General features: G+C 36.9%; 2 protein-coding genes across 4 annotated transcripts; both read left to right on the top strand.

Annotated features, from left to right (window-relative positions):
* The first annotated feature begins 1,598 nt into the window (after nt 1-1,598).
* LOC131229358 (F-box protein GID2-like) lies at nt 1,599-2,342 on the top strand. The gene has a single exon (XM_058225296.1). The coding sequence runs from the start codon at nt 1,690-1,692 to the stop codon at nt 2,182-2,184; it is 495 nt and encodes a 164-aa protein (XP_058081279.1). The 5' UTR covers nt 1,599-1,689; the 3' UTR covers nt 2,185-2,342.
* A 4,270-nt stretch (nt 2,343-6,612) lies between these two features.
* Nucleotides 6,613-11,549, top strand: LOC131229536 (uncharacterized). 3 transcript variants are annotated; one of them, XM_058225525.1, is made up of 8 exons: nt 6,613-6,762; nt 6,917-7,108; nt 7,198-7,302; nt 8,441-8,479; nt 9,131-9,253; nt 10,284-10,349; nt 10,434-10,538; nt 11,408-11,549. In XM_058225525.1, the coding sequence occupies exons 1-8, from the start codon at nt 6,628-6,630 to the stop codon at nt 11,510-11,512; spliced, it is 870 nt and encodes a 289-aa protein (XP_058081508.1). In that variant the 5' UTR covers nt 6,613-6,627; the 3' UTR covers nt 11,513-11,549. The 3 variants fall into 3 exon arrangements, with proteins under 3 accessions (XP_058081508.1, XP_058081509.1, XP_058081510.1); XM_058225526.1 differs by lacking the exon at nt 8,441-8,479; XM_058225527.1 differs by lacking the exon at nt 10,284-10,349.
* Nucleotides 11,550-12,234: the final 685 nt, after the last annotated feature.

Here is a 12,234-nt window from a genome sequence, read left to right as displayed (position 1 = left end):
TTCAAATCCAAGGGGTTTCCAATCCCCTCTTTGAGGGGGTTTTAATCCACAGTGAGAGCTTGGATTGCACCTAAAATCATTTTAATAGTTGCAGGTGTAACATGTGTTTCATTATACACTATCATTATATTGCGCACATGGCCCACTAATGATGATTAACACCGTCCACACATTGTACATGTAAATCAGCAGTGTCCAAACGTTATCCATGTAAATCAACGATTAAAAATTGTTGGTTAGTCACTCAGACATGATCTTGTGTTCGTGGCCCATCTAAGACTTGGAATTTCTTCATTATCGGGCAAAGCATATATTTCAGCGGGCTTATCACAACCATTGTGTCAAAATTTACATATCTCACTAATTAAATATATTAAAGTTAATTTAGTAATTAAATTCAAACCCCCGTAAATATACCATGAATTGGTGATTTTGGATTAAAGTTTATTCACACTCCAGAGTGCCAAATACACCGGGAGGATTGCGAATCGAGGGGGTTTCCAATCTTGGGCTTCCTAATCCGAGGGTTCCAATTCCACGCTCCCAAACAGGCCCATTAATGTAGATAAGATTGAGTTCCTTATCTAAAGTGCTGTAAATTCTTTCTCAGTATCAATTAAGTTATTTTGAATTTATTAAAAATTACATTTATATTTATCCCCATTTATTCCAAAACAACATGCGACGAGTACAGGGAGCTCTGTGCATTCCGAGTAGATATCTTTGAGGAAAATGGTGATCAACATTATCAGTTCCCTCCCTGCGTCAACACCCTATCAGGACCGTTTGTTTGTTAGGCCCACCACAGGGGGTGCACCATTTTATGGAAATCCCGTGGACTACCAAATCGGGCACTGAAAAAGATTCCGGGCATTCTCGTCATTTTTCGCAAAAACCGAAGCGCATTCATTTCATATCGTGTCGTCATCGAAACGATCCAAAGACAATGGCAATCTTGTAATTTCATCGACTTACCATCCAAATGTCTTAATTCCACTGGTAGAATAATGGAAACAGATTGCTACTCCCCTGCCACCGGCAAATGGCTAGTGGTCGGTGCTTCATGCACCACACCATGATGTATGTGTTTCATCCATGCTGTCCATCTGTTTTTCTAGATCATTTCATATATTACAAAAAAAAAGTAAGTATTTCCCAATCTTAAGTGGACCACATTATAGGAAACAGTGTTGAATGAATATTGACCATTAAAAACTTTTTGGGGCCATAAAAGTATTGGATCAAGATGATATTTATTTTTTCCCTTCATCTGGCTCTTCATGACTTAATCAAGAGACTGGATGTCAAATAAACAGTACAGTGGGTCTTAGGAGGATTTAAATGATGGATATCCAATCACTATTGTTTTCTTGTGGTGTGGTCCATCTGAGATTTGTATCCTCTCATTTTTAGAATACAGCCTAAAATGATCTATAAAAATGGATGAACGGAATGGATGAAATACATACATCATGGTGGAGCCCACAGAGCACTGACCACCAGCCACGGGGCTGGTGTCAGGGGAGTAGCCAATCCGTTCCCTAGAATAATGCCCCGGCGCGGGGCCACCTCTCTGCGGAGATCAAAAGGCAGATTTGGGAGGAAGAGGAAGAGAGAGAGAGAGAGAGAGAGAGAGGGAAAAAGAAAAACCTCCTCTTCAGAGATCCCTGTCCGTTCCCAATCGAGGAGATGAAGCGACCGCTCGATGAAAATCCATCGGCTGTGGAGGATCTGAAGAAGAAGAAGAGAAAGGAGGAAGAAGAGATGGCGGAGGAGTCGGGATTCGTACATCTGGACGAGGACCTTCTGTTCGAGGTGCTGAAGCACGTGGACGCGAGGTCGCTGGCCACCGCGGCGTGCGTTAGCAAGCAGTGGCACAAAACGGCGCAGGATGAGCGGCTGTGGGAGATGATCTGTACACGTCACTGGGCCAACACCGGATGCGGAACTCAACAGCTGAGATCCGTCGTTCTCGCCCTTGGCGGGTTCCGTCGCCTCCACTCCACCTACCTCAGGCCCCTTCTAAAACCCCAGCTACCATCATCATCATCAACATCTCTGCCCTTTCCTGTAATTTCACCAAAGACGCCTGCCCATTGGGGGAAAGACGAAGTTCATCTCTCGCTCTCGCTTCTCTCCATTCGCTACTACGAGAAGATGAATCTAAATAAGAGAGGGAGATGAGATCTTTACCGAATTGGGATTGCCCCTCTTTTTTTAATTCTTATTTTTGTATGGGTTTTGTGATGAATATGTAATCCTTCGTGGGTTTTTTTTCTTTCCTTTTTTCGCCTAATGTTGGTGTACGATATTAATTAATGCTATATATTTTAATTTCTGAAGTTTTTTTTTTCTTTTCCATGCATTGTCGTATTTTTCTGTTTATCTCTCTCACTTTCTCTTCTGGGCGTAGCGACGAATCTTCTTCTTGGCAATGACAACTCTCGTTCTCGGCAATATCTCAGCATGGGAATTTCTCGGGAGATTTTCAGATTATAGGTTTTTACTGAATATTGAAAATCTCGCGGAAAGTAAAATACTAAAGTAGATGTTTAATCAGCAGTAAAATACGTTGGGACGTTGGACTCGAGCTTTTTTCAATTTTATCAAAATCATTTATTTGATAGGGCTTTCAATCTTTTGATTATACACAAACTACAGAAGCAAAATAGGCAAATTATAAAATTATAAAAGGATTGAAATAATCAGATCGAGAGCTTTTATCTGTTGTCGTTCTACCTTATGGTCTTATAGTTGGTTTGGATCATTGGAATATGACTTGGATTTAAAAGCTAAATTCCACACATATCATATGGTAGCACCTATGGATGTATTTAAGCAAACCTCTTAAATATATTTATTATAATTTAGTAGATATATTTAAGTGTTTATATTTAAATCATATGAATTTAAAACATGTGAGCTTTAAAAATATTGAGCCCCAATCCTTTGCTTGCCAAGAGCAGGGATATTTTGTTTGTTGTAATGTGATTGGTCCACATGATATTCCTGCTTGAGGCCAGTAAAAGATCCGGATTCAAAAATATTAAGTTATTAAAATGGTATAATAAATAATTAGATAAAAGTTTCACTATATTTATATTTTTCATGTAAAGAAAATGGTTTCTAGACGTTTGAAATGTAAAAAGCTAATAACTTTTAAGGTCGTTAGGTTGTTTGGAGACGGTTGTAACCTGTGATAAACAGTTGTAACCGGTGATAAATGAATGCACATGGGCAAAAAGGGTCGTTTGGTTTATGCAACCCGTGATAAATGGATGTAAAGAAGAATTGTTTGGTAGATGATAAATAGTACGTAAATGAAATTAATTTTAAATGAAATGCAACAAAATATTGTGATTTAGAATCAGAATTAATGGTTGAGACCCAGATGCAAATGCAAAAACAATTGTAGATTTGAAAGTGGGCTCACCCAAGATTTTAAAAATTCTTTATTTTCAGTCAAAGTATATATTTTAATGGGCTTATCACAATTATTATATCAAATTGCATATATATACTAATTTAGGGTATTAAGTGTTTGGATTTCAAAATTTCTATGTATTCTAACGACAAGCATTCAAATATAGTTGAGGATCCGAATTGGCATGATTCTATTTATCATGTGATTTGAATTCCAGTGTATTTCAATAACAAATTTCGGAACAAATTATCCAAAGTTCCGTGTCTACTATAATCAAATTAAACTAAGCTGTCCAATCTATGTTTCTAACTGGTAAAATATAATGGTTATTTTATCATCTGACAGGACTGTTCGAACGGTGAACATTTATTACACGGTTAGAAATGAAAATAAAATAAAATAAAATCCAATGGTTCTATTTCACCAATCAGGTGTCCATGACTCCAAGTTTAGGACTGCTCAACCAATCAGATTTTGTAACAGCCCCTTTGTATACAGTAAACCTCACAATTTAATCAGTTTGAACTGAGTTAATATATGCCAAGTATGTAATTTCTCACTGCCTGCGTATCAAGATTCATTGGCAGCCCGAGTATCGTCTAACCTCTCTCGCAACCTGCGGTTGCCGGCCGCACGAGCATTGTCGTGTGCGTTGTTTGGAGTGCGAAGATTGGATGGAAAACGTCAAAAGCCAAGTGTCCTGTTATAATTAGTTTCTGGCAAGTGGGTTGGCCTAACCCCTTTCTATGAACAACAACAATCTTGCTACACTTGTATTTCATGCATGCTAATTGTTTGATGAAATGGCTCAACAAGCAATGTTTTGTGTGGATGTAACTAAGATGAGGGATTTTTTAGTCCCCTTTCAGATTTTTGGTGCATGGACCATAATATCATCATTTTAGGTCACTACAATGGTCCCATTCATAAAAACTAAAAAGCCCCTTGTGTATACCTCCTGTATTTCATGCATGCTAACAGTATGATGAAATGGCCCAACAAAGAATGTTTTGTGTGGATTTAGCTGAGCAGATGAATATTACTTTCAATCTGAACTTGAAAAGAAGCTAATTACAATTTGAGGGCCACTTTCCATTAGGAATGATAGGAAACATCAACAAAACAAAAACAAAAAACTTTCCTTATTTATTATTATTTTTTTAAAAGGTTTTTCTTCTTGTTTAAACTGGCACAATTCAATTCCTTTGTGCTTCCAAACGTAGCTGTAATGTTTTGGAGCTTTTGTTGATTACTATTCGTAGAGAAGGTCTCCATTTGCATTCAAAACTAATCTCTCATTTCTTTTCTATATTTTGTAACCCCTTCATGTGGACTCCTCACAAGTTGTGGTTTGTTTGAAGACTTGTTTTTTCTACTCCAGGAACCTTTTCTTAGCTACATTTTTCACAACATGTTTGTGTCGCATTGCATTTGACAACACCGTCTTCGTGGTATTGCCCAAATCCTAGTCTCAGAAATACTACACGAACATGACAACACCATCGCAGATATGAAATATTAAGGTCAAACACTCTCTCTGACGCCAATATGGGTTTTGCTGAATTCAACGATCCTCGTTAATCTGCTAGACATTTTAAAGGTAGATGCTTCTTTTTAATTTCAATTTTGTTTCTGTTTCTATTGTAATTGTGGTGTTTGTGGAAAGACTCATTTGTTATTTTTCTCAAAAAATTTAGATATCTCTCTTGTTTTTTTCTTTTATTCTTTTTTGTAATTGTGGTATTAGTGGAAAGATACATTCGTCATTATATATATATATATATATATATATATATATATATATATATATATATATATATATATATATATAGATATATATATATATATTGAATGTATGACAATAGGCATTCAGAGAAATGGAGGAATCATGCTAATCATGTCTTTAAAAAACATTCAAAATCTTAGTTTATCACTGTTTGATGTAAATAACTTGTTTTCATCACTGTTGATGTAAATAACTTCAGAGTCCAATGCTGTATTCTGACAATATTATTCTCATGTTTTGCTGCTTTTTTTTTTTTGGGGGAGGGGGGGGGGCGTATTTGTTCCCTTTCTTCAGGGACTTGCATTACCAGGTGAGATACTGTTCCAAGTGTACATTTCATTAAGAAATTATTTAATGTGTTTTGCCTTTCTGAAATCTAGCACATCATAGTTCTGAGCGTATGGTTGTGGGTATGGATGTATAGTGTTTTTCCTTCTTTTTTTTTTTTTTTTTTTTAAATCATTAATCTTTCTGGAATTTCTTCAAAATGCCATGTGTATCTTTCATATCTGAAGAATTTGAATTGATATTGTACTCAATGATCATCCTACTTTTCCTGAAATTATGGAACGTTTGTACTGTATTGATTGCCCTCTTGATTATATTGGTGCAGTCATTTCTGTAAATTTGTTGAGATCCAATTTGATAAGCATGGAATGATATCGGGTACAGCCATCAGATATGGTTAGAGTGCATTTTCTTTTCTTTTCCTTCTGTTCTTTTAATTTTAATTTTAATTTTTTAAAACTTTGGCTCCCCATTTTACTGCCATTCATATTTTTCTGGAAGGGAATGCGTTCATATTTTTCTGGTGATGTTTAGCCTCGTGGATCGTTGGCCTCCATTTCATGCTCTCTTGCCCCGAATCTTTAATGCATTAACTGATTTCTCTTTTTCAAAGTCTATTGAAGCTCTGTTTTTCTCACAACAATTTAGATAACTATCAAGAGCAAAAGTGCATCTTTCTTCAACATTACTGATTAACCTGCAATTGTTTTTTTTTTTTTTTTTTTTTCTAGTGGTGAAAGTGGGGCAGGAAAAACTGAAACAACAAAAATTGCAATGGCTACGGATTATCGGTAGCCATAGGTTCTCTGTCTATGGATTAAATCATTTATTTAGGTTATTTGCTTTCTTGTGTTAGGCTTTTATTTTCTTATTTTCTTTTTTTATTTTTCTTTTTTCCAGAGAGCTCGTGTTTTATTCCCCACAATTGCGGTCACCATGGTACTGTTTCTTTGTATGGTCTGACAAAAATGCATCAGGAGAGTGTGATTAGAATTTAAAAATTACAATTTTTTAAGTATTCAAGTTCTATAATGTATCTGATCATTCATTAATTCTGCATGAGAAATGTTCTTTCTTTATGTTTTCCTCGGTGAGGTTGGTAATCTGATTGATGTTCTTTCAGCTTTGCATGGCTCGAGTTGGTGAGCCACCAAAATTGCTAACAATCAACTCTCAGAAGGATTGGCCTTTGGTTCAGCGCCTACTTGTTGACTTGTTCAAATTCATGGAGCCATACTTGAGGAATGCTGAACTTGGGGAATCGGTTTGTCTTGTTATTATCTTTACATTTACTTGTGATCGGTGCAGTAAATGGAATTCCTTACCTTCAAAAAAGAAAAAAGAAAAAGAACAGTTTTTTTTTTTTTTTTTTTTACTGGTGGAGTGACATTTTTATCTCTATTATTACTTGTGGGCAGGTTCACTTTCTGTACAAAGGCACTCTAAGGGTGCTCTTGGTACTGCTTCATGATTTCCCGGAGTTCCTTTGTGATTATCATTTCAGCTTCTGTGATGTGATTCCCCCCAGTTGCATTCAAATGCGGAATGTTATTCTAAGTGCATTCCCACGAAACATGAGGCTGCCCGATCCTTCTACTCCCAACTTGAAGGTGGCTGCATCATGATTTTGTTTGAACTTCCTAATCAATATTTAATAGTTCTCTATTAAGCTAGCATCTTTCTTCTCTCCTGAATGCAGATTGATTTGCTGGCTGAAATCAGCCAATCACCACGCATTCTCTCTGAGGTTGATGGTGCTCTGAAAGCAAAGCAGATTAAGGCTGACATTGATGAGTATCTCAAGGTATCTTGAGTTGTCATTGTTTTTCTCTACCTAACATTGAGAAATTCTCTTATTTTCATATTTAGTTATTTACATAGTAAACCATGCTATACTATTATATAAGTGCATGTTGCAATTATCATACATTCTTCAGCCATTGTGAGTGTTCCTTTGTTGTGCATCTGTTCTCCCTAATCGATTCCAACTTGATGGTCATTAGGCATTTTTTTCACTTTATTTGATTCCAGCAAACTTATAACTATAGGCCAAGAGAATTTGGAGGCCTCTATTTAGAGCTATCTTAAGTGCCTGTTTGGTTACCCAAAAAGTTCCATGTGGATAGCCTTATCCAGATAGTGGCACATGTCCATGGTTTGTAGATGAGCATTGGCACCAAAAACAGATACAGGGTTGTAGAATGAAGTAACCGTTGCCTTGTACAATGCAATTTCGATAATGTAACTCATCTGATCTCAACTTTATCCAATCTAAGTTTGAAGTTGAATTTGAACCACCGAGAGAAAACACGGAAGAGGAAAACTCTCATGAGACCCACCTGCTAGTGGTTGCAGGCCCATGTCCAACAAGTTTGCCTGTGAAACTCTTCACAGGTGTAAAGTGGTTGAGACCCACCTGCTAACATTGATGAGTATTTGAAGTCTTATCTGAGTGATGGGTTTTCACTTCCATACATTTAATTCCAATTTGCAAGATTCTGTGAACTAAAGGACGAAATACGTGATGCACATGCATGGGATCCAGGATGTTGTAAGGGTGATAAGCACTGAAATTCAGCTCAATTTACCTAGTGGGCCACACATGTATGAAGAAATAGATGGTTAGAATTGCCACCAAGTGGTCTACATTCGATCAACGGTAGTTGTAACAAGATGAATAATCCCGAATGATGAATCCCATGAATCAGCTGTTCTGTGAAGAGATGGCCCGAGTTGTGTTTGTGTTGTTGAGTCTGTCGCAGTTCAGTTGAGACCAAGGTCATCCCAAGCAGGAAGAGATGTCTTGTAGTGGAGAGAGTGCTTATTCTACTAGAAACCTAGCTGTCTTCAACTTGTACCAGCATTACATGTCCTCTAATAGTTGTTTGCTGTTTTTTCTTTTTTCTTTTTGTTGTTTAAAAATGACTGTTTCTGTTTTTCAGGAAGATTTATGGCAGGCTGCATTTCCGGTTGGCACAGAGGTTTGTTTCAATTCTTTTTTCTTCTTCAATCAGTAAATCTGCTTTTCAATGTGATATCAAACATTGCTAGAGTTCAATATGCTATATGCATGACTTCCACAGATATTTTTAGTAATGGAATTACTGTAATAGGTTTTGTTACTTTGCTTCGATGTTCAGTAGATACATGAGAATGCATGAGTATGTGCCTTAGCATACATGGATATCTAGTTCATGGGTATTTGGGTCAAAGCTGTTTGTGACTTATAAAAGGGAAGCTATCATTGATGATTTGGCTAGTTTGATACAGTTGGGTTGGGGAGTAGTGGACCCTCACCATCCCCTTTTGTTAGGTACAACATTATTCTTACTATTAAAGAAAGACAGTTGCACGTGTTGAGGTGTGCATCTCTTGTTCATCATCATCATCATTTTTATTGTTTTCGTTCCATGCTTCCATCTTGAAATTCTGCCCTCTCCCTCCCTGCCTCCCCCTCTCTCTCATTTGAAAAGGTTATATATGAGAAGATATACAATTATGGACCAATTCAGTTGTTCAAGTCAGTTAAAACTGATTGTTTTGCTACATATGCTAAACCAAAATTCCATTTGGTAACCTTGTAGTCTTGAGGCAGTTATTCAATACTTGTTTCCTCTCTTTTTTTACTGTAGGAAATAGTACCACTAAGAAAAATCTGTTGTCGGCCTGAAACTGATTATCGGTTGCAACGACTGCATGCTTCCAAGGATTCAGCATCTATGGGGCAACGGAACATGATGAAAGATCCTTCTTTGGTAAGCTCTTCCAGTGATTTCGATTCGGTCGACCGAAAGATGATTAAGATAAACAAAAAGCAATTTCTACTGAAACAGAAAATTTTGTTTGCTTAATGATGTGAATTTGGCTTTCATATTTTGGTAATTATGTGATTTGTATCCTTTTCTCTTCTTCTTCTTCTTTAATGAAATCTTTGTTGCCTTTCCAAAAACAGAAATAGAAGACTAATCAATGAAAGATGCTAAACAGATAAGAAAGATTTAGTGGGGTTCTATTGCATCTCTGGCTGATTTCACTACAAGAAAGGAGGGCAAAACCAGCAGTTGGTGGAATCCTTTGCGGGTGGGAACCAAAGCCGGCCGCTGGCAAAGGGTCCCTATTAATTTGTTATGCGATTGCCATAATCTCATTTTCAGTTTGTGTAATGTTCTGTTATCTAGACTGTTTGTCAGCTGGGCCCCACTTTGGAAGGACTGTTGCCTGAAAAATTCTCCTGGATAGGACCATCCTAGCTTTCAATAATTTGGCCTGCAAAGTGACAGTTTAGAAGTGAAATGTGGCAATGGTCCACATTCGGCTTCCAATCTGGGAGGGTTGGGAAGTGTGGTCCATCCACAGCAGGTCACATACCCAAGAATATATGAAGCATGCTTGAGTCTTCAAGTTAAGCTTCCTTTATTTCAGGTATCGTCAGATTTCAAGGAGTGGGGCCTAGGACTGGATATGAGTTTTGAGTGTTGGAGGTGATATACAACAATGGATTCTGATTTGGGTTTTCAATATTTCAATGTGGTTGTCTTCTTTTTCAAGAGGTTGTTTGATTTTTTATGGAATTTGATTGATGGGTCTGATTTAGATCATGGGTTTGGTAATGGGTTTATAATCTAATGCCGTTTTCCACATAATCTGTTAGGGGAAATGGTTTTTGTATTTAATTTTTGAAAATGATTTGAATGATGGATTTGGTACGAGTGTTCTCAACTTGGTATTTAATTGTTGTTTTCTATTGGTAGTGATTTGACTGTTGGGTTTCATACTACTTTTCAGGTGTTTAATTGTTGTTTTTTTATTGGCAGTGAGATCACGATAGAGTTCAACGATTGCTCAAAACAAGTCGGTGCCTGCATCATATTGAAATTGTTCTGCTTTTTTCCTTTTTGACACATTCTAATGATATAAAGTGATTCGATTGTTCAGGTTCTTGAAATGGAATCAATGCTTTTGAACCCAGATTTCTGTCGAGATGACCTTGCCGGTCTGCTGAAGGCAGTTCAAGCACAGGAAAAGCAGAAATTGCATCTGGTATGTGGCCTCCCCCACTTGATCTCTTTTGATAATTCATCTGGAAGACATGTAACATTTTTTGAAGAGCTTCTCAAATGAGTTTTGCTTGAACCCAAGGCAAGGCAACAATGAAGTAGTGAAACACAATAGGTTTTTGAATTATGGATGAGTAATGTTTTATATAGGGTTACATTGTCCTTTTTGCTGCATTTCATCTGAATAAACCACCCCCTGTTGTTAAAACCCTACATTAATCAATAAAAATACTATGGAGTTTCAATGAATCATCATGATGGAAATTAAGTTCACTTTATAAGATATGACTACTTCCCATTTGAAACTCGAAATCCATCTTGAATTGCCACAAATTAGATAATTCACTTCAGTTGCAGCAAAGTAAAGAAGATAGGGAAGAATAATAGGATCATAGGATAAAGAAGGATAAATAAACACATGGAGTCTTGACACAAGAAGCTGGAGGAATTATGCCCCTAGAGTTAGAAGTGTCCCAATTCTAAGAAATTCAAAATGTAGGAACCGAAAAAAAGGTTCTTCATTCAATTGATCTGTCTTCAATGCTTCATACGAATGACAATATATCACATTAGTACATAAAGCTGCAAAAGAGACCACGACTCCGATCCTTTTTGTCGTTGCTCCCCATATCTATTGCTTGATTCAGTCTACCTTACAAGTAATTAGGATAATGTTAAGAAGTAAATAAAATGAGGAATAATTTCTTCCTTTTCTATATATAACTGGACAGCCAGTTGGGGCTGTGCGGCTGTAGGTAGGGTTGTCAATGGGTAGGGTCCTATTAGGCCTATTTGAATGCTACTTTTTGACTCTCTCTTTCTCTTTCTATTTTTTTTTTTCCTTGTGTGCAGGATTTGAATCAATTGTGCCTAAATTTAGGCCTACAAGCACTTCAGCCTTTTGACGCCACTCATGCTAGAGTAGACCATATAGAGGATTTGTTATTTTTATTATAATTCAAGACCATTTTCAATTTATTATAATAAATATTATATATATATATATATATATATATATTTTATTGTGTAGCAATATAAACTTTGTTTAATATTCAGTTTTAATTGTATTGCATCATTTTTTATGTTTCAAATATTAAAAAAAATACAGTTTTCAATTGAATAAGATATAATAAAAAAATTACTGGCCTCTTGGGGCCTGTCAAATCTATACAAAGACTTGCCGGCGCTTATGTAGATTTTGTCGGCGCTTATCCGTGATAAAAAGTGTCCAGAAATCATCCTTTACCGGCGCATTTTTACTTTTCGCAGCGCTTCTTTGAGAAATACCAGTGGCTACAGAAAGCGTCGGTGAAGCCACAACAAACGCTGAAAAGAGCAAATAAATTGCGGCGCTCATACAAGCGCCGGGAAATCTGTTTTAGCGCCACTAAAAGCTTTGCCGACTTACCCGTTTTTGGGGCTTGTCTAGCGCCGCTAAAGAGAATGCCAGCGCTTTTGGAGGATTTAACCAGTGCTTCTGGGTGCCGGTAAAAGTCCCATTTCTTGTAGTGTCCTAGCTAGCCACTCTCTCTCTCTCTCTCTCTCTCTCTCTCTTCTTCCACGTTCAAGAATCATTCCCTCTCTCTTCTCTCCTTTTTATAAGCATAGGGAGGTCGATGTGCGTAGCAAGAGGAAGTCAGTTCTGTGTGTAAACTTACGCAGCAAGACTTCTTGCTTTC

Source organism: Magnolia sinica, chromosome 16, assembly GCF_029962835.1.
Source record: "Magnolia sinica isolate HGM2019 chromosome 16, MsV1, whole genome shotgun sequence".
Classification (NCBI taxonomy): Eukaryota; Viridiplantae; Streptophyta; class Magnoliopsida; order Magnoliales; family Magnoliaceae; genus Magnolia; species Magnolia sinica.
The sequence above is the reverse complement of the archived record's forward strand: the minus strand, read 5'-3'. Positions and strand labels throughout refer to the sequence as shown.